The following is a 21,693-nucleotide window of genomic DNA, read 5'->3' on the forward strand; positions in this document are numbered from 1 at the left end:
AGGAGTCCAAAGGGGAACTTCAAAACCAACAGTGTCTCTGTGCAACAGTCCAATCAGAAAACAGGGTTTTTGATTTTATATAGAACAACTCGGACATACAATTGTGCGAGAGCAGAAGGCATTTTTTTTTTTTCACCGTGAGAATGCTTCGCCATCTTTTTGCGGTTTTGCTTTCCCTGGAGGGGATTCTTAGCAGCCAAGTGACTGTTCAGTTGGCTGGTAACAGTAGTGAACCTGATACCATTACAGGTAAATATGTCATTCATCATTTATTTTATTTATCTGAAAAATGTTGTAGTACTAGTAATTATGTTACAAAATAAAAGACAATATTATGAGGGCAAAAAAAGATGTCATCGCTAAAATCAATGCTCTGATTTGTCTATGAGAATAAAATTGCAATATTACTATTTCAATTGTTACTTATGAATACAAACGTGTCTGTTAGCCCTCCAGCATGAGGTCATTGAAGCCACAAAAAAGTTGCTTACAGCCATCACCGCCGAAGACTACAACGCTTACAAGTCAGTTCGATTCAGGCACCCGACTTAATGAAATTCAGCAGGCTTATTAAAAGTCTCACATTGTGTTTCAGGGAAATGTGCGACCCGGGTCTTACGAGCTTCGAGCCTGAAAGCCTGGGCGTCTTGGTGAACGGCATGGAGTTTCATGCCTACTTAATGCAAAACGGTAACATACTGTATTACTATACACAAAAAGTGATGTGTTCAGATAGATTGACTGACTGGGGGGAAAAACATTATCTTATTGAAATAAGGTTGGACTGTTACTCGGATAAAAAATGCAATGTTAAAGAACAAAGTCGTAATTTATGAGAAGAGTCTTATATGTTAGGAAAATTAATGTTAGAATATTGAAAAAAAAAAAAAAGTTGAAATTTAATGAGAACAACCCCCCCCCCCCTCTTTTTACAAATACGGCATTATCCCCAAAAAGCTCTCAATACCATAATGAAGTTGTTATACTACAAAAAAAAGTATTTACTGTAGACATATAAGGTCGGCACAGTACAAGAATAAAGCTGAAATGTTACGACAAAATTAGAAAATTATAGGAAAAGTAGTAATGTAAAAATTTTTTTTTAAAATATTTGTAATAGTCAAATGCGGCACAAAAAGTGGTCACGTTACAATAAAAAAGTTGTAATGATACAAAAATATAATGTTTAAAAGATATTTCAATTTTACAAACGAATATTGTACTGTTGAAATATAAATTCTGAATATTACCCAAAAAGCCAAGAATAAAGTTGGAATGCTGCAATAATTTTTTTTTAACATGTGTAAAAAAAAAAAAAAAAAAAAATTAATTGTAGGAGAATAAGCCCGAAAGCAATAAAAATCTTAATCTTAATCTTACACCAAAAATGTTGCAATATCATAAAAAAAAGTCATAGGGGAGTAAAAACGCAATACTGCAATAAATAATAATAATTTTATAATAAAGAAGTCACAATATTACAAAAAAAAGTTGCAGGAGGATGAAATTGGAACGCTGCAATAAAATTATGTTATAAATAAAAATGTCGTATTATCACAAAAAAAGTAGTCAGTGAATAAAAAGTTTTTAACAAGTTGCTGTATTACGAAAAAAAATAATTGTAGGGAAATAAATACGGAACACTGCTATTAAAATGTCGTAGTGGTATGAAAAAAGTCATAATCATAAGATAATAAAAACGGAATTCTGCAATAAAAAACGTAATATCACAATAAAATTGTTGCAGTATTACAAAAAAGTCATGAAATAAAATATTTGAAATATTTTAAACTACAAAAAAAAAATCTTAATCGTAGAAGAAAAAAGTTGTGGTACTGCAGTAAAAACCTATAATAGTACAATAAAAATGTTTTAGCATAATGACAAAAAAGTCATAGGAAAATAAAGTCAGAATATTGTAATACGAAGTATATTACAATAAAAATGCCTTAGTATGACCCCAAAAATAAATAAATCCTAATTGAAGGGGGATATAATTAGAATACTTTGCCTTTTCAGTGGAAATTAAAGGTTTTCCTCACACCATTGTGGTCGACCCTCACGTGCATATGATGGGAGAGGACGCGGCCTGCATCGCATACGTCCGCCTCACCCAGTCCATCGGGCGGGACACCCGGGCTATCACGACCAGGGCGGAGGAGACTCGCATCTGGCATCGACGCAACGGCACGTGGCGCCACATCCACTTCCACCGAAGCGGCTCCACCTCACTGCACGCAAACTAGCAGGAAAGTTATGTTGAACCACACCAAATTTTAGTACAGGAGAGAAATTTCAAAGATGAAAATGAATTGTTTCTGTTCTTTCATATCTTACCATTTCCACCAGATGAGATTTTTCCCATTAAATTGAATCCGTTCTCAAAAAAGCATTTCTTTTTTTCAGAAGAATTAATTTGTCACAAAATTACTGTATTCTTGTCAAATGCAATTATTTTCCTCATAGTTATTTAAATTTTTTCTCACAAAAGTATGACTATTGCTTTATGACTAATGCGATATTGTCGATTTTGTGTTCATTCTTCATTCTCAAATTCTGAATCCTCTAATTCAAGAATTACATTTTTTTTCCTCTATAATCTACAAAGTACATCCTAATTCTTTTAAATTATATATTTTTCTCTCTAAATTATGACTATTCTTTTAAAATTATGATATTTTTTCCCTTTTGAAATTGGAACTTGTTCTAATTACAATTTTGTACTTGTAACATTACAACAAAATTACATTATATATACTTTAGTCTCTTTAAATTCTTACTATATTTTTAAAAACTTTTTCGTTGTAATTTTACAAAATTCTCGTAAATTTATGGCATTATGATTTTTTTTGCCTTGCGAAATTAAACCCCACCTAAATTTAGCTACATTTTTTGGTGACAACTTTATCCGTCGAAAAATGATGACTCTACTAAGCTTTGCTACGAAGAAGCAGCCTATAACTTTGAATGGAGTTTATTCACGAACACAAGTGTGAACAATAGTGCACTTTGACAGCTTGTCATTAAACCGACACTTCTTTCTTCCCAAAGACGTTTTTAGGAGCTGCGACGTTACACGGGACTCCACGTGTATTTCAAAAAAACAAACAAACAAAAAACAGATTCGGCAAGCTGCACCACACACACATTCTCTCCCACATTCTCTCTCTGACAAACACACGTCACTCTCACACACTCAGATACACACAGAGTAGCTTTGACTGTAAATCAATGAAGGTGCGCGAAGAGGTTGTCTCGTTGATCATCCGTCCGTTCACCATAGCGGCCGCTTGTACAGTAAACACTGGGACGATAGGGATGCAGTCTTTGGCCACAAAAGGAGCAAAAGATAAATAAATAAAAAATAAAAAAACAGAAGCAAAAAAATTCCACAAATAGAGAGAATAAAGAAACCATCATAATGGAAGATAAAGGGAAGCAGCTGCTGAGTCCCATCACTTATTCTCGTTTCCCATGCTCATCTGTGGATGCAGCTGTTGCTTTTTGCATGGCCACCGCACATCTGTTGGACATCATGCGTCTGGCTTCTGAGGGGACACACACAGAAACACCATGGGAAAATAGCATGTCATTCATAACTACAACTGGTGCATTGTACTCAAAAATATATAAGTTGGAATACAAAAATGCGCAATGTTGTGAGAATCAAGTTGGAAAATTAAAAAAAAAAAAGTTGTCATGCTGTGAGAATTAAGTCTTGATTTTTTTAATGCATTGTTGCAGAAATAAAATTTTAATATTACAAAAAAAGTTATTATATACAGTATAAGAATCAAGTCGGAAAAAAGATGTACTGTACAGTAATTTGACAAGAAACGTGAACTTATGAAGATGTATTGTTACAGCAATAACAGCAATAAAGTTGCAATCTTACAAGTCGTAATATTACAGAAAAAAAAGTCGCAATCTTGTCAGGATGAAATCAGAATGTTATGTGAAAGAAGATGCAGTATTACAGCATTGAGAGAAATTGTATTCACAACATTAAAATTATTAAAAAATTTTTAACTAGGTGTGCCAGGCGATTCCATTTTTTAATCGTAGTTAATCCCATGACTTCATTAGTTAACTCACGATTAATTGCAAATTTTATATTAAAAAAAAATATGTTAAATAGAAATGTGGCTGCATCTTTTAGTCATTGATACAGTAATTTCATAATAATTCATAAAATTGAGTTAAAATTAAAAAGTTCTGTAAAAAACGAGTGTGATATTGATTGATTGATTTGTGTTGAAGTCATTTTTCTGCCACTAGATGGGATAATTGCATTTGTAAGACGGTGACAGCTCAGTGCTTTTTTTTTCTTTTCACATTAAGAGCTATCTAATCTTTAACATGCAGTAACTTTTATTTAAATGTAATTTTTTAACATTGTAAAATACAAAACACAAATATATGTATTATTATTCAATTAATTACTGCTAAATGTTGACATGGACGCTGCGTTGCGACTGGAATTCCCCCAGTACGGGCTTTCCAAGTAAGTCATTAAACGCTCATTTAAAATATTAGTGGCGTTAAAGGAACTTTAAATTAACTCAAAATTAGCGCATACATTTTGACACCCCTAATTTTAACAAAAGAAGAAATTCTTTCTCCTTCTGATTTCTTCTCTAACCTTCCCCAAGTGTTCCCTGCTCGCGTCTCCCGACCTCCGTCTCGTCGTCACTGTCGTCTTGACGACTTTGCCAACTTTTCGATCCTTAGCGGGCTCCACCTCGAACCGTGATGGCGACGCGGTCTGCTGCTACAAAAAGGAAACAAAACATTTTAATTTATGTGACTCGGGTTCTTCCTCATGTTGACTGTTAATTCCTATTAGTAGGCTTTGGACTGACTCTGAACAATTGTAAAAGGGTTGGAAGACTTGCCTGTTTCAGACTGCCTGCGTGTTCCAAGTGTGTTGACTCTGCAGACACACTTTGCCCACTGCTGCATCATGGCAAGAAACAGCAAGAAAATGATGTAATTATAACACATATGTATAACTTAAAAAATTAACATTTCTAAGAATGTGATGCTACAAACGCTAACTAAAGATTGAACGGCAAAGAGTTTGGTTCAAATCTGATCTGAGGGTGAGAAATGGTGTCAGAAGTGAGAATGGTTTTACAAAATGGCCAAATACCCTGAATGGCTCACCATATTGCGCTCATCTCATTCTGCTGTTTCTGTTTCATCGCGGCAGCGTCCGATGACGGCTCCTGCGTCGATGCGGCCGATTGGCTTTTGATCAGGTGAACGATGTCCATGCGGTTGATTGCGGTCAGTCTCTTGATGAGCGTCGTTTCTATGCCGGAGGAGAAAATTCCAGTGAAACATTTGGACGGTGTTTCTTAACGTTGTCGGAGGTACTGGACCGCAACAGTTTCCTACTGTATGTGCATTCACTCAACCTTTCTTTAGTGACAATTTTTGTTCCCTCTGAAATTCAAGACATAGGTATAAGGTTTACTGGTGAACAAAATGAAAAAGAGTAGCCTTTTCATCGAACCTAACTCTCTTTAGCTTGAATTCAGAAAACATCGTGTTCTTGTATTCCCCATCACCATGCAGCTTAAGGAAGCGTTCCTTTAGATTTAGAAATGAGTGCTTAGATCTTTCAGAGATGAGTATGTGAAAAAAATTAAAATAAATTATAAACAGAGATCAGCATTTTTGGCTCCCTACTTTGTCGAAAGAGGATTATTTTGCCACCTCTGCCGATCATACAAGGTGTGACAATAAAGAATAGGGATGTTCGATACCACTTTTTTTGAGACCGATACCCATTAGTACTTATGATACATAAAATTTCCCAAAAAACAATGACAGATAATTTTAAAAACATGACATATATCCCAACTATAGCAAATTTCCTTAAAATTGAATGAAATTAATGGCAATTATATTTTTTTTCTATTTGCTCATAAGTGATTTGGCATAGAGCACACAATAAAATTACTTTTAAAAAAAAATCCATAAATAAGATGAAACAAATAATCCAGTGACCAGGAATAAAAAAAAAAATCTACCTCATAAGGAGACACACAGGAAACGAACAACACTAGACGGAACAAAACTTTCGTTCCCCCCAGTCTATCTGACAGTTCCTGACCGAAAAATTACCACAAGAGCTGGGGCCGATACGCAAGTACCGATACCATAAAATGTGGCCCGGTATCGGCCCGATACCTGGTATCGGTACTCGAACCTCCGACAGCATTGTACAAACCTCTGTCGTGTATTCCCCCTCCCTCGGTCCATAACTCCAAAAGGGCGTAACTTTGGTCTTGCAAGGAATCAGGGTTTTCAGTCCTTATCAAGTTGATCCTCTCCTCGCTGAATTCCAGTTCTCGTGCCAGCTCTGAGCCAAATGAATTCAAATGAAGTTATCAGCATTGTGCGACGAAGACAACGGCAGACAAAACAGCCATGACTCACCTTCCCAGCTGAAGCCCAGGTGGTCAGCTATTGTTGACAAAGTTCGATTTTTGCTCCTTGCTCCACCCTGTGCGTCTATTGTGAATAGCACAGGACACGATTATTCAATCGAATCGAATTGGCAAATTGGAAAAGGTTTATGGGATAAAAAAAAAAAAAAAAGCCTCCACGCTGTCTATTACCTCAATGCCTTTCACACAGAAAAGAAACACAAGGCTCTTGTCTCAAGATCTGAATGCGGGTGTCAGGAATTTCCAGATGTTGCAAAAGTACTGACACTGTGTGTACTGACTTTTGATATTTGACAGATCTTGATTACATCGTGTCGTATTCCATCGAGGTTGAAAAATGTAAAAAGAAAAAAGTAAGGATTGGACTGTACATAAATCTGTTCAAATCTAGGGAGTAAAAGTACAGAGTCTTTACAAAAATGATACTTAGAATCTACTTCGCACCACTGGTAAATATCTGTGTGAAAGGCACAGGCTGACAAGTGACGGCTTCAACAGCTGGCATACCTTGACTTTGAGCTCTATTGCCCGGGATTTGCTGCACTTGTGTTTCAACAGCGTCGCCGCTCCGTTGCCTAATTGAAATGACATCTCCAGAAGGTAGCGCGTCCCTTCCGATTACCGACGGATCAATAAGACCGCTCTCGTCCTCGGAGTCATTGTCGTCGTCTTCCTTCTTCGTCTCGGCAAGCCTTTTCACAAGCTTTGCGGCCTCGCCACTGATCTCTTCGAAAGATTCGGCGGAGTGCTTGCGTGCCTTGCTTTTCTGTTTACTGGCGGTTGACGATTGAAAAGACGGGCCACCTTTACCCTTGATAGGCAATCTTGACTGGAAGACTTTTGGTTTGGACTCTCCTGTATTAGTCGATGGCCTGGTCGAGATCCCCTCAGAAAAGGTCTTGGTGGACGTCTTAGCCTTGGCGTCCACACAAGTTCCTTCAGACTTTCTCCGTGCATCCTTGATTGTAGCCCCTTTGGGTTTTTTGTCCTCAACAGATTTGATCAAAGAATCTGGCTTGAGAGACTTAGATTTGATGGGAATTCGTGATTTTGATACAGTGGCAGGAGCTGTTTTATTTTTAACTTGAGGAGCTGGTTTAGATTGGATTTCGAGGGGAACGGTATCAGACGTGCTATTCTGGGGAGCTTCAGTCGAATTTGGGGGCTGTGTCACTGACTTTGATTCATCTGGAGAGGAATCGGATGACTCTCTTCCCTGCTCAGAGTATATAGATCTAGTAATAGTAGTTTCTGCTGTCTCTACATTGATAATCATTTGATCAGTGGCGCTTGAATCTAAATCAGAGGATTCTCTATTTAGACTGTGATCTCTTTTCACCTCTAGGCTTTCTACGTCGGGTTGATCTTTGGCAGCAGGTTTGGCTGAAGCTGAAAGACCCATTTTGGGGATTTTTAATTTGGCGGATGCCTGATCTATGTCAGGTGCCAACTGAAGCTGTGAATTTACTGTTTCTTCAGATGGGTCCTTCATCTTGGTCTCAAGTTTTAGATTGAGGCCGACTTCCTGTTGGGTTGCCAATGCCTTGCATTCTTGCCTGCTGTTTCCTAATAAGGGCCCCTCGAGCGGATGTTCACCAATTTGGAAAAAAGCAAAGCCTCCCCCGTCTTCCTCGCAGCTCCTTTTGGTCATATCGATAGCGCCACTTCGGGTCATTTCAAAAAGCTTTCCTTCTTGGAAGAGAAAAGGGTTGGGTTCACTTGTTGGCGTGCTCTCCTCAGTTGGTGTTTTACCCGGTGTGGTGTCCGGTGACCCCGGCAGAGACTGAGGGTCCACCACCAGATTGAGTATCTTCTCTTCCTCCACTTTGAGACGGTCTTGAAAAGCGTCATCATCGTCCAGCATGGCAGACCATGAGTACGCTGCGTCCACCTTTGCAGTGACACCTTTGGACTCCGTTCTGGGAAGTTCATCCTCTTCCGTATCGTCATAGATACAGAACTCAGGTTGAAACCTTTCGTTCGTTTGACTCAATGAATCAAGTTCAACCTCTGGCGCTGCTTTGACTTCATCTGTTACGTTACTAGCTGATGCATAGGTCGGAAATGGCACAATTTCTCTTGACTTCCGTAAGCTGTCCTCCTTTTGTTCATCAGTTCGATTTTCTGTGTTTAATGTTGCCGCCGTTTTGGAAGGACTGTGTGTACCAGCAACAACGGGTGGCGGAACTGTTGGTTGCGGCGCCGTTTTCAGATTGAGTTTGGAACGGTCTGTGTAGGCTTCCTCTTGACTGATACTAGCTGTTCTGTTGTGGGCATCTTTTGCATGGGATCCCTCATGCACACCTGCTGAAAAAGAAGAGGGAACTTTATTATGGGGGTCAGAGACAAGAGGTAACCCTGTATCCTCAGTGAGTCTTTGCACCCCAAATTTACATTGTGTGTCCCTTGGGAACTCTAAGTCCCCCTCCATCTCATCAACCGATTTCATTCTAGCTGTAATTCTTTTGCGAGCTCGACTGCTGTCTGACGTATCGTCTTCCGCTGGGTCTTCGTAGATGATTGCTGGTTTGAATTGGAAAGAGAGGGATGAATGGTCAGGATGTTTGGGATTTAAGTCGTAACTTACCTCATCAGAACTAGGGGTGTCAGGGGAGAGAGGGCTCTTACCAGAACTCGTCATCTGTGACGTCTGCTCACAACTGTCATCATCGGCACTACCGTCAAGGTCTCGGAAATGCCTACCACGCAATGTATCTTTGATTGACGCTTCATTAGGGGACTCTGGATGGATTAGGGATTGACTTGGATGATCTACAATGAGTGGGAATGATGGATCAACGGGGCTACTTTCTAAGGAGTCATGAGGAGGGGATTCCTTGGTAGGGCTGGGTTCAATGGAATCTGGGGACTTAATCGAGGAGTTTTCATCCATAACAGGGCTACCCTCGAGCGAGTCTCTGTGGCTAATTGTCAAAGAGTCGTCAGCTAATGGACTGAGAGGATCCGAATCTTGCTTTATAGGCAACTCCAAGCTTCCATGGCACTTATAAAAGGATTTAGAAGTTTCTGAACAAGCTAAAGGCAATGATAGCTGAAAGTCGGGGCTGTTTTCATCAGTAAGTTCCTCGCCAGCATTTAAAATGTTCTTTTGTGTGGCGTCAGATTGAAAACACCAAGGCCCGCTCCTTGAATCAGATGTGGACTCACTTGGTGCGCAGTCATCTGCAACCTTGCTAAGAGACACGCCGCAGGTCAAATCAGTAGACAGTTGGTCACCAGGGATAAGTCTTTGACTTGGCATTCCAGTCTTTTCCGTGTCTTTACTTGCCTCTTCAAACACCGCAGTGGCTTTTGCCCCGACATGCGGTGTTTGTTGTTCATTTTTAGGTGAAAGGCACAAACTTTCAGGGCTTGTTCCAGGGGTTGCCAGACCCTCATGTTTATAACTGTCCTCAGAACTCAGATGAGGAGTTCCAGAACTGGCACTTGTCGAGTCTGCAGGGGCACCTTCATCTTGGGAGTTCTCCTCATTGTCACCTTTCCCAAAGTCTCTTGTTTTGGTTCTCTCTGACTCGGCAGGGTTCTTTTTTTCCACCTTTCTGGGTGGACAAATCTTAGAATCAAGAGATAATTCTCGTTCTTTTGGCACAGATTTTATCAATAGGTTTTCTGACTTTGGGGTATCTTCCAGTCTTGGCACCCGTGTTGTTTTGGCCTTATACAGCTCCGATTCTCTCTGTGAGGGTTCTTTTTGAAACACTTGCATCAACTCTTTAACTGAGATGCTATCCTCATGTTTTCCAGATCCGGCTTCAGGCGTCGTTTTAGGTGGATGGGTTTCTTTGACTTTTGGAGTCATTTTGGCACTAACAGGCAATTGTGAAGTCTTGATTCTTTTTTTCGTTTGTTCTGCCTCTACTTTCTGTTGTAAGGCTTTGACTTTGTCTTTTATTGAGCCAATGGGAGTCTCTTCCACAAGTGGGGACACAGGTGGTGTTGTAACAGAGACTGTGGCGTTGTTAGCTTGTCGCTGACCTTTCCCCTCGCCCCCCAGGTGCCTTTGTACTTTGGTTGATTTTGTTTTTGGTGCATCAAGGAGGTATTCTTTAGAATCACAGCTGTCTTTTGTGGCTCTAGATCTAGGAGTCCCTCTGTTAGGCTTATCTGCACACAACACAGCCTCTGGGTTTTTAAAGGCTGCCTTCGTTTGGGCCTCCTTTATCTCACTGTCAGAGAGGACGACCCATTCGTCAGCCTCCTTACTTGCTGTAACTGTTTCTTCTGCTGCTTCATCATACGTTCCGCTCCTTAATATTTGACTAACTTTCTCAAGGTCCTCTTTGACTTTCTCAAGGCCCTTCTCCATTATTTCTAATGGCACCCTCGAAACATCGTGTGCTCCATTCTCAGAACCGCACCCATCTAAAGAAGGGGATTTCTTTGAGGGATCGTCCGTCAAAATGGCCGTCATTTTGATCAGATCTTGTTTCATTTCCGAAACGTCTGATAGGAGGTCCGGTTCCCGAATCAGCTCGGATTTCGGGACTGACGTTGCCATCTCTTCATCTTCATTGCGGAGGACGAACAAGTAAGGAGTAAAATAATAATGAAAAATTCAAATGAAAGGAGAAACATTTGAGAATGTGATCAGCCCAAAATGTGTCAGAGTAATACAGTTTGCATCCTTTTCTTTCATGCGCATAGAAAAAAAAAGACCAAAAGACACATGCACACAAAAAATGATGAAAAGATTCCAGCATTTTGATGGGATATGAGCGGTATGTTGGTATAAAGTGAAAGTGGAGTTTAAAATAAAATAAAAGCACCATTATTAGCATGTGATTCAGTTGCACAAGATGCAGGTGAAGGCAGCAAGACCCACAACAAAGTAGCAAATGAATTTCATGTATGTGTGCATGCTATGGTTATTGTTGCAAAGTTTCTTAAACCCAAATGGGGGAAAAAATGGCTTACATCTCTCTTGCGCTGTGTTTATCTGTGAAAACAATATATAGAACCAGGATCAATAAATTCAATTTCAAACGCCACCACTGATAAAATATTGATGGGAAACAATAGCTGTCTTTACCTCTTCATCTTGATCAGAATCAGACTCCTTTTTTCCCCAAAGCAGCGAAGCAGGAAGAGGGAGAGAGACAAAAAGTGCATTTTTTTTTTCAGCGACTGTAAGGCTTTCGCTCCTGAAATCAAACAAATCAATACAATCATCAATATGAAATGGAATAGCTTTCAGGACTGAGGACTGCCTCACCTTGCAGTATGACGGCAGGGTGATGTTGAGGTTGCATATGGCGTTGTGAGCAAGTGACCTGTAAATCCGGGGTTCCTTCAGAAAACACAAGCGACCGCACAGCTCCTGGGTGTTGTCTCTGATCTGCAAACAGCCATGAGGTCAACATCAATCTGCGACCTCTACCTGAATGAGCAAATACGGAAAAGAACACCGACTTTGATGAAAAGTGTGAGTCGATTCTCCTTGAAGGCAAAAAAGCTGAAGAGATGATGCTGGCCACTTTTGGTGAGGGGAACAAAGTTTCCGCAGCAATCTGCATAGATGGGCTTTCCTTCTAGAACCTAAAAAAGGAGAGGCAAAGGTATTCACTGTCTCTGCCAACGTGAGTAAAGGTTAAAAGTTGTTTGAATAATAAAATACAGCTACTCGAACCTACCTCCACATCTCGACTGCGGGCTACCTCCGTGAAGTTCTCTTGCTGCTCCAGCGTTTTGTCAATCTTGTCGTCAGTCATGCAAAAGCAGCGCAGGTGGCCCTCGATGGGGTCGGGGGTTTTGGCGAAGATGACAAACTTAGCCATGTAAGGCACACAGATGATCTCCCGGTACACTTGAGAGGAGAAGTTGACCGATTCCTGGACTTGCCGGCAGTCTATTAGCCAAAACCTAGACACATTGAAATGATTATTGATGTCTGGTGCACCTCCAATCTTTCAGGATTACTTTAGTATACAGTGGTACCTCGTAATTTGAGCATAATTCGTTCCTGCGAAGTGTTCGAAGTCCGAATTGTTCAACCTCCGAAACATTTTTCCCCATAGGAAATAATGTAAATGCAATTAATCCGTTCCCAAGCTCCAAAAACAGAAAATTCCTATTTTAATTTCTATTTATGTTTTTTTACATTTACAGTACAGTATTTAAACAATAAAAATACCTTACTTTTTTTGTTGTGGTGTGATGGCATCAGTGGATGATAAATGCTATCTTTAGTTCAGTGCCGAAGTTGTGTATTTTACATTGGGCATATTGTTAGACTACTAAGCGGTCCTTGTTTAACGTCAGGCACGTTGTTGAACAGCTAAGGGGGGGGTCCTCGTGCCAGTATTTACAGAAGTAGTGACAGTAGTTACAACTGTGCGATAATCTCCTTCCTAATTCCACTGTGGTTTGTAGCACTGTATGTTTTTCTTTGCCGCCACTGGCATTGTTGTCTTTCTTTGGGCCCATCGTCTCAACTACCGCAACGTGAGCATTCGGCATTACTTGGCTTCGTTCGGCTTCACTCGTTTACCTGTTTTCAAGGTATGTTCGGCTTAGCTTGCTTTCCTTGGGTGCTTGAACTCCGAAACTAAGTTCAAACTCCGAGGCATTTTTTACTCCGATTTTTGGCTTGAAATCCGAATTGTACGAGTTCCCGAGACGTTCAAACTCCGAGGTTCCACTGTACATTGATTTCAAACAAATCTGTTACCTCGCAGAAACATTGGTAGTGAAGGACACGCGGTCGCTGATAAATGTTAAGGGAGTGGTTCCTGTTATGTCTTCCCATTGGGCTGGTGTTGTCCCACCTGAAAAACGGACCCAAAACCGTCTCAACAAAAAATGGCAAGCGTGTGTCTGTGGCTGACGAATGAGTTTGGCCTTTACCTGTGATACTGCAGAGCAGTCGTAAAGTTGGGTTGTCCCGTCCCATGCCGTGGAGGACGGGGTCAGAGTTGCCTTTCGGGACTGGGATCGTCACGGTTATGGGTTTATGAAACTTCCTTCGGCGGGGCTCCAGAGTGACGATGGGGCTAAAGCTGGACTTGTTCCCAAGAGCCCTCCTGACGATATCCAAACTCACTGGCTGGGCCTTAGAGAAGAGACACTTGCAATCAAATATTTTTTTGATTTTCAAGAGACTGAAACAAAAACCCTGAAATCAGTTGATTATTCAATCCAGATATTGTTTTGTTAAGACGAAATATACCATCACTTACAGGTACAGTGGTTCATTGACTTAAGGGTTTAAGGGACCAGGCTAAAAATCAATTCTCCCGAAACCGATGTCATTTACCTGCAGGCCCACCCTGATCCTTTTGGTTAGGGCCCCCTCAGGAAAAACTGCTTGCACTTGGGGTACAACCGTGCTGTTCAGGACACCTCCTTCAGGACCAATTAGAATACTGTCTTGCCTAATACGCGACACCACCGCAAAGTATTGTGGGAGATCCCTGGTGATGATGCGGCAAATGCGCTTCTTCTGGAGGTCCTCCTGAGAGTCCAGCTCTAGCAGAGGGCAAAACGGAAACGTTCAAATGACTGCCGCATCAGCTGTAGGAGCACATTTAGATGCTGAGCAAGACACTGAGGAGACTGACCTTCATCCATGCTGTTGAGGATCTGGTTGAGTTCTTCTTGGGTGTGCTCACAGTGGTGCTCCTTCCAGCTCTCTCCTGTCTCGCTCCTCAAGATAACAAGTTCACGCTCCCCTCCGCGTAGAGCGGCGAAGTGGGGCACTTCCACAATTACAGGACTGGATGGAGGAACAACACGTTTTTAGCAGTGCGCGCCTAATTTAACCTAATTCCGGTTACTTAATTCTGTCTGTTAGCGAGAGCCACTACATCGTGATAACTTACATTGATGTTTCTGCATCTGGCAATTTATTATTATATTATATTATTAGTATGGGATTTTTTTTTTTAATGGGCTTTAGGTGAACTGATGAATACACACACGCTCGCACGCACACACACACACACACACACACGCACATACACATACTCACCCACATACAAAAAAAAGGGTATATATATATATATATATATATATATATATATATATATATATATATATATATATATGTATATGTGTATATATATATGTATATGTATTTAAAAAAAAAAAACATTTATTAAATTTTTTTAATTGATTTGTTGAATTAAAAAAAAAAAAAAAAAAAAGGAGAGCAATGATGATGTCAAATCGAATGAACAATACTGAGCTCTCCTGTAAAAAAAAGAAAAAAATAAATAAATAAAAAAAAAGCAGTGCACGCCAGGTCAGATCAAACTACATACACTACTCACAAGAATATTAGGCTTTCTGCTAAAACTTCGGAATTTGCTAGTAATGTCAAAAAACAAAATTAAATGAAAAAAAGAGAAAATAAACAATAAGCATTCTTTCGTAAGCATAATTTTTGTCGCGTCTTTTTTTTGCAGCCTACCCCAGGAAATTTGTCCCCGGCGGGCCAAGCTGGAGGATTCTGCTCACCAAACTCTCGCCCTCATTGAGAGGTGGTGGGGCACTGGGGAGGTGGAGCTTACTGTGTCATGTTCCAATACGCAGCATTAAGTGAGAAAAGACACGCACACAACATTTGGTCTTGGATGCAATGCGTAAGTTTGATCCAGTTTCTGACAACTAACATGGGACAGAATTCTGGAGTAAATGAAACTCAGGGGAGGTCAAAAGACAAAGTCAGCGTTCTTACCCAAGAAGCTGGCCTCCAAACGGTGCGACTTCAATAAACCTGCTGGCTAGACCCTCGCCTTCCACAATGGGGGGCATGCTGGCCAGGCGGTGCCTTTTCACAAGCCTGCAGGTCACTCGTGTGGGAGCGCTGCACTTCCCAGGTGGGATGATGATGCGGAGGCCATTGTGGCGGCAGCCCCGCATGGATCCGCCCCTTGCATCCACCATGAAGCTAACCAGGAAGCTGATGAATAAGAGAGCAGGCACTTTAATACATACACAGTAAATTATGTAGAGTAAATTTTACTTTAAACTGGGTCTATTTGTTCCCGCTCTATATAGAGTAAAATTTACACTTAGAAATTATTATTATTATTTTTAAAGTCAGTTTAAAAGTCACACAATTGTTGAGGAACAAATCCACAACTTCAGGTCGGGAGTCAATCTACTCCGAGTACGCAGCTCCTGCTGTGTGTTAGCATATCGCTCGTCAGCTGGAATCTTCAATGTTTTAGGTCTCCTCTTGGATGTAAGCAAACACTAGGAGTGGCAGAACTCAGGTGGTAGAGTAACCTTGCCAGCAAGATGAATTCTCGCGGTATTTGTGAGTTCACAAACTCAGTTCACAAACTCATCTTGTACCGCTCCCGCTGATACATTTCTAGCCAATCTTTTTTCTATCGGACCAATCAGGCGTTGTATAGGCAGGTCGGATGGCGAGGGGAAACAAACAAAATTAACAGACAAATAGATGCTGCAATTAATTATGTTCTCGCAGATTTTTCTCACAGCGTAGAGGCGTTTCGTGCATTTTTATCTAGTAAAGATGTTCGTTTCCCCCCCCGCCCCTCTCCAAGACAAGATTTGTATCCGTTGCCTTGGTTGGTCGAAACAAATCGTCCAATCAGCTTGAAGTGTTGTACACAGGGATGTGATTTGACCAAAGTGAAATTATCTGAAGATTTAGCCGGGGGTCTGGGGGCCGCCGGCACCCAGCTAGGTCCAGGGCAGTGCCCTGGTGGGGGGACAAGGGGGGGCTTCCCGGAGCTCATGGGTTTTCCGTGTTTTTAAGTACTTTCAATGCACTCACATGACAAAGAAATAGACAAAACAACAGCATAAATTTTCAATGTATATTGAACTATCCCATATAAAATGGCAGTTTTAGTCAACTCAAAATCAGTCACATTCAAAAACATTGGACTGCCTTTGCTTTTAAAAACTATCACTGAGAATATCATCATATCTAACTAATGTGATTACTAAGTTAACACATAAATAATGTTGAAGAGTTCAAATTTCATGAACAAATAATTGTATCATGGCCAAATGAAAAGTAACTCATATTAGAACATACCACAAATGTCTTTGTTATAGCAGAAGATGTTATCTGTCGGAGTCATGTGCATACACAATGAACTACAAAAAAAAAAAAACGGAAATTTAAAATGTTTATTTTTGGAGATAAAAAAAGCGGAATTCCGCGAATTAGCGGAAAAATCACATCCCTGTGTACAGCAACGGACGGGTCTGCCTAGTGAAGTACCAGATTGATAATGTGAAGAACTCCCTCGAGTGCATCACAATTATCAATCTGGCTGGCGAGGCTAGTGGTAGAGTGGCATTCTCCCAAGCTGAAGGTCGTGAGTTCCTTCCTCAACCCTTTTGTAACTTAAAAAATAAATAAAAAATAGTAACATTTAGTCAAAATCTCTCCTTGCAAAATGAACTTTGAATTTCTGAGTGAAAAATCTTTAATATATTTCTTTTATGTGCAGATTCTGTCATACACAGTAAAAATACTTTGAGTAAAACTTACTTTGAATATTATTTTTTTTAGTATACATTTTACTCTACTTAGAGTGGGACCAAATAGATTCAATTTAGAGTAAAATTTATTCGACAAATATTACTGTGCAAAATACACCCCAGCTTATTGGACCTGGACCTCTTGTCCGTATTGTGATTTTTGTTTCGACATCACAACACACACAAAAGGACACATTTAAACAAGGATCAGTTGTCAGTAAGATCTGGTTTAAAACAAACAAGTGTTCAAAAGAGACACCAAACGAAACTGACACAATAACAATAGTCAACTCAACTTGAGGTTAAAGTATATAGATGACAAGAACGTCCCCCAAAGAAAGTAGGAGATTAAACAAAAAAAAAAAAAAGAAGAGATGGAATGGCTGAATCAAGGCATGGAAGATCACCTGCTGTGGTCCGTGTCATCACGGCACGGAGAGCAACGGCTAAAAACATTGGATAGAATCCAGCCAAAGTGAAACCCAAAGAGAGAAGAAGGAGTATATCAGAATCAATTAAACTCTGCTTGATCTTCCATAAGAGTAGTACAGTAAACCCTTGCCACCCTTGACAAATACTCACCGACTGTCAAATCTTTCTGGGAGAAAAGAATTCGCTAAAAAAACACAGCTACTATCTGTGTATTTTCTGCTTTTTTTGTAACTAAAACCCCAAAATGGCATCCAAACACCCTGATCCTTCGATAGCAGAGTGTTCAAGCTGAATTTCAGACAACCTCAGTGGGGGAAGAAGACTAATTCTTGTGGAGCCGTGGTATCCCACTTCTGACACCAAACACTCTTTTTTTATTTTTTTATTACTTTACATACCCAGAGTGCAGTGGACTGGAGGATAAATCTATGTTGTCCAGATTCTCTGTGCCCCAACTCAACCTGTATGAATCTTGTTCATTTTCTCTTGGAAGTGATGACGTCTGGGACAAAGCAAGAGATAAGAATAAGAATTGGCCCACAAGCCGAAATTTGGAAACCTGAATTAAATGTATGCTCATGTGTACGTACCTGACAGGTGAGCATTTCATCCATCATGCTGTCATGTTTATGGTAGTATTTTTGGCGCGTGGGGGTGAAAGGTCTTTCTGAACTGCAATTGAAATAAATAATACAATGCAATGCTCAAGGCTCCGGCAACGACCAATCACAGCTCAGCTCCAGAAAACGAGCTGTGATTGGTTGTTACCTCAGCAACCGTGAGGTCATTTTTACTCGACAGCAAGTGGCAAAATGGCCGCTCCCTGAGATGAATAAAAACGTGCGGATTTTGCCATTTAACTTATATTCCACTAACGCAATATTAACTCGGGTTCCACTGTGTGTGTATATGTGTGCTTTTAATGTCCATTGAGTTTGCTTTACCTGCCGGTGTGCGCGCCCTCATTGCTGAAGCAGAGGTAGTTCATGTTATCCAGATACTGTCCTGGCAGCGAATCATCTCCAAGCTCTCTGAGGTCCTCAGCCCTTAAATACTCTCCTCCGTCGCCCGTTATGGTGTCATCGCCTTGGCAGTGGGAGAGAAAAAAAAAAAAAAGAGCTTAACAAAGCTGCAATATATTGGAGAGGTGAACGTGGAACCACAATAGCGGAGGAACACTGTAGAACAGTGGTGGCCAAGTCCAGTCCTCGAGAGCCCATACCCAGCTTGTTTTCCATGTTTCCCTCCTGCAGCACAGCTGAATCTAATGATCAGCAAGCTTTGCGGAAGCCTGATAACGATCCTGATCATGAATCAGGTGTGCTAGTGGAGAGAAACATGGAAAACAGGCTGGATAGGGGCTCTCGAGGACCGAACTTGGCCACCCCTGCTGTAGAATGAACAGGAAAGCAAGGATTCTTGAGACTGACCTTCTTCATCTGAGACATCCAGTATTTCCGTCATTGTTTCCGGCACATTCAGTTTGTGTTTCTCTGTCACCGTCTGGTAGTGAGGGATATTTTTTTTCCCTAAATCTCATTCATTACATATAATCAGATTTGCGATTGGATGTGTAACATACTGTTGTGGTGGTGATGATCTCTTCTGTGACGACTTTCAGCGTGTCCACAACAGAGATGTAGCCCAGACGTCGAGCTATACCAAGAGCGGTGTTCCCATTCTGGCCAAGACAAAAAAAAAAAAAAAAAACTTTTAGCAGTAATAAATTTAATAATAATGCATATATTCGTGGAGACTGGGGCCAAGTTGTATTTTAAAATTTAATAAATGTGCACAATTTAGAAGTTACTTCATGTTAAAGATTAGATTGCTCTTAATATGAAAAGAAAAATGCATTGAGCTGTCACCAATGTCTTACAAATGCAATTATGCCATCTAGTGGCAGAAAAATGAGGTCAACACAAATCAATATCACACTCACAATCTTTTTAATTTTAACTCAATTTTATTAATTATTATGAAAATACTGTATCAATAATGTAGCCATATTTCTATTAGCTCTTTGACTGCCAAAAAACGTTAAATAACGTTTAGTAAAATCCTATGGAGGAGTGCCAAAGACGTTAAAAGACGTTTGTTTCAAAACAGAGGTGAAACTAACCATTTTCTATTGTGGATTACTGAAAAACGGAATAAGGTAGAAACAAACTTTTTTTTTCTGATGAAAGATGAGAGTCCAATCTTTTTTTGGTAGTATGTGTGTTTCCATAGTCTAAACACATACTTTTCTATGGACCTTGAAAGATCAGTCAAAATGCTTAAAATCGGCTGGCACCCACGGCATCCCTTTTCTGAAAACGTCTGGCAGTCAAAGAGTTAATTGAATATTTTTCTCCACTTTTATGTGAACAAGAGTATGAAAACTACGAATATAATTATATAATATTTTATTGTACATTTAGAACAGATAAAAAAATAGTGATTAATCATGAGTCATGCGATTACTTATGAATAAAAAAAATAATCGCCTGACACCCCTAGTAAAAATGTAAAAAAAAATGACAAAAATGGACATAAGTGTTTTTCACATAACAGCGACGATATCTGAATGTGCATGAACATTACCACAGTGACAGCATTTGGCTTGGCCCCATACTGCAACAGTATGTTGATGATGTGCGTGTTGCCCTGCTGGGCTGCCTGATGAAGAGGGCTGTATCCATTCTGTGGAAGCGATGAATTTCAAGTTACATCCAAAAGGTCATAAAGTGCTATCACGCTATATTGCGGTTCTGAATACACCAAACAGAACAATTCATTATGGATTTCATACCTTGGTCATTTCTGTCACGCTGGCGCCATTTTGAAGAAGGAAGTTGACCATTTTGGTGTTTCCATAGTGACATGCAACAATTAGCGGAGTGTAGCCCAGCTGTAAAACAAACCATGTTTGCAACGGTCCAAACTTTCGATTTAAACATGTACTGGTATGTTAACTTTTTATAGTGTCCTACTTTGGTCTGCTGGTTGAGGTTGGCACCATTTCTGTCAAGGATCTCTGCAACAGCAACTTTATCATCCTGCGCTGCCAAATGAAGCGCGGTAAGGCCACACTAGAGCGCAACACAGAAATAATGATCATCTAACTGAAAGTGTGGGTTTATTTTACCAAGAACCGATAACATGCACGCATACGGTAAAATACGGTTGGTATTAGGTACGGTAAAATATAGTGACATAGCGACTTTGCAACATGATTTGTAGCAAATATACTAATTTATCACATGCTAACATGCTATGTGTTTGTATGCTAAATCTTAGCTTGCTATAAAGTATTGATAGGTAGTAGGTATGAATGAATGCTTCCACAGTACCTTAGTAGGGGTGTTGACATGAGCTCCCTTACTCAGGAGCAGTGCAGCCATGTCAGCATGGCCCTCCTCCGAAGCCAAATGGAGTGGCGTGACACCCTGTTTGGTCAGGACGTTGGTTTCGGCACCATAGTTCAGTAGCACTGTCGCAATGTCTATTTGGTTCTTTTTGGCCACAATGTGGAGAGGGGTGTAACCATTCTGCTCCAGAAAAAAAAAACACAGGAGACAGAACTATGATGTATGAAACTTGAAGGTTGACTTGGGACTTTTGACCATGTAACCAAATCCCACCTCTGAAGCTTCCTAAAGACTTAATCTCATAAAACATTTTTGGAATAATCCAAGCAGTGAACTGGAAGTTGAAGTCTCACCTTGGCAATCGTGTGTGGGGATGCCCCTTTGTCCAGAAGTAGAAGCGCCACCTTCTGGTTATCATAATGTGCTGCAACATGGAGTGGGGTGAGGCCATTCTAAAACAGAAAGTCAGAATATTATGAACATATTTGTATTTTTCCCCCCTCATATGCTATAAAAAATGTTTTTGCTTGTAATATTACAACTTCTTGGAACACGCACATTTTTTTTGTGAAATAATTATGTCCTTATTTCCATAAAATGGCTCCTTGTTCTTGTAATGGTAGGGCCAAGCTGTATGTATTTAAAATAAAATTTCCGATTCCCGATTTTGATCGCCAACAGAAAAGCCAAATGACCATGACATTATTGAAATTTTTTTTTGCTTTTTGTGTCACCCCCCCCCCCCCCTTTTTTTTTTCTGGAATACGGGATTTGCGTTATTGCTACTTTACCAATTGAGCTTCAAAACGGTTCCCTCTGCAATAAATACAAAAGCTAGATTTTCAGTGTTCCCCGCTATTTACGAGGGAGGATCTGATGCCTCCTTAAAAAGGTTTATAATTGCCTGTAGAAGCCACAAGATGGCTGCAAAGCATTACTTTTGTTCCAAACAAAAATACAAATGG

General features: G+C 40.2%; 2 protein-coding genes across 22 annotated transcripts in view; one reads left to right on the top strand and one right to left on the bottom strand.

The window, feature by feature from the left end:
• The first annotated feature begins 7 nt into the window (after positions 1-7).
• Positions 8-2,392, top strand: LOC144035456 (calcium/calmodulin-dependent protein kinase type II delta chain-like). Its single transcript, XM_077545170.1, has 4 exons — positions 8-249; positions 449-524; positions 596-690; positions 2,020-2,392. Exons 1-4 carry the CDS (start codon positions 144-146, stop codon positions 2,244-2,246), a joined length of 504 nt encoding a protein of 167 aa, XP_077401296.1. The 5' UTR covers positions 8-143; the 3' UTR covers positions 2,247-2,392.
• A 566-nt stretch (positions 2,393-2,958) lies between these two features.
• The window catches only part of LOC144035454 (ankyrin-2-like), a 37,071-nt gene continuing 18,336 nt past the window's right edge, over positions 2,959-21,693 (bottom strand). For 6 of the 21 annotated variants that reach the window (XM_077545155.1, XM_077545156.1, XM_077545152.1 and 3 more), the window contains 29 exons: positions 21,082-21,180; positions 20,711-20,908; positions 20,351-20,449; positions 20,170-20,268; positions 19,962-20,060; positions 18,958-19,056; positions 18,806-18,878; positions 18,320-18,461; positions 17,966-18,047; positions 17,774-17,877; positions 17,351-17,389; positions 15,154-15,378; positions 14,887-14,985; positions 14,036-14,190; positions 13,732-13,943; positions 13,323-13,527; positions 13,147-13,243; positions 12,110-12,338; positions 11,889-12,014; positions 11,692-11,814; positions 11,509-11,535; positions 11,394-11,415; positions 6,966-10,985; positions 6,448-6,522; positions 6,239-6,370; positions 5,167-5,314; positions 4,896-4,956; positions 4,643-4,771; positions 2,959-3,548 (listed from right to left, as the gene is read on the bottom strand). In XM_077545155.1, coding sequence (XP_077401281.1) covers positions 3,534-3,548; positions 4,643-4,771; positions 4,896-4,956; positions 5,167-5,314; positions 6,239-6,370; positions 6,448-6,522; positions 6,966-10,985; positions 11,394-11,415; positions 11,509-11,535; positions 11,692-11,814; positions 11,889-12,014; positions 12,110-12,338; positions 13,147-13,243; positions 13,323-13,527; positions 13,732-13,943; positions 14,036-14,190; positions 14,887-14,985; positions 15,154-15,378; positions 17,351-17,389; positions 17,774-17,877; positions 17,966-18,047; positions 18,320-18,461; positions 18,806-18,878; positions 18,958-19,056; positions 19,962-20,060; positions 20,170-20,268; positions 20,351-20,449; positions 20,711-20,908; positions 21,082-21,180 — 7,233 coding nt within the window. In that variant the 3' untranslated portion in view covers positions 2,959-3,533. The remainder of the gene's footprint in view (positions 3,549-4,642; positions 4,772-4,895; positions 4,957-5,166; positions 5,315-6,238; positions 6,371-6,447; positions 6,523-6,965; positions 10,986-11,393; positions 11,416-11,508; positions 11,536-11,691; positions 11,815-11,888; positions 12,015-12,109; positions 12,339-13,146; positions 13,244-13,322; positions 13,528-13,731; positions 13,944-14,035; positions 14,191-14,886; positions 14,986-15,153; positions 15,379-17,350; positions 17,390-17,773; positions 17,878-17,965; positions 18,048-18,319; positions 18,462-18,805; positions 18,879-18,957; positions 19,057-19,961; positions 20,061-20,169; positions 20,269-20,350; positions 20,450-20,710; positions 20,909-21,081; positions 21,181-21,693) is intronic. The other 15 variants (XM_077545166.1, XM_077545158.1, XM_077545167.1 and 12 more) reach the window with 12 other exon arrangements.

This window comes from Vanacampus margaritifer, chromosome 15, assembly GCF_051991255.1.
Source record: "Vanacampus margaritifer isolate UIUO_Vmar chromosome 15, RoL_Vmar_1.0, whole genome shotgun sequence".
Taxonomy (NCBI): domain Eukaryota; kingdom Metazoa; phylum Chordata; class Actinopteri; order Syngnathiformes; family Syngnathidae; genus Vanacampus; species Vanacampus margaritifer.

Bases quoted from the DNA above. Each gene is read 5' to 3' on its own strand.
- LOC144035456 (XM_077545170.1), top strand. From the start codon at position 144: ATGCTTCGCCATCTTTTTGCGGTTTTGCTTTCCCTGGAGGGGATTCTT. The intron at 250-448 runs GTAAATATGTCA...CGTGTCTGTTAG, and splicing joins TGAACCTGATACCATTACAG to CCCTCCAGCATGAGGTCATT. The intron at 691-2,019 runs GTAACATACTGT...TTGCCTTTTCAG, and splicing joins TGCCTACTTAATGCAAAACG to TGGAAATTAAAGGTTTTCCT.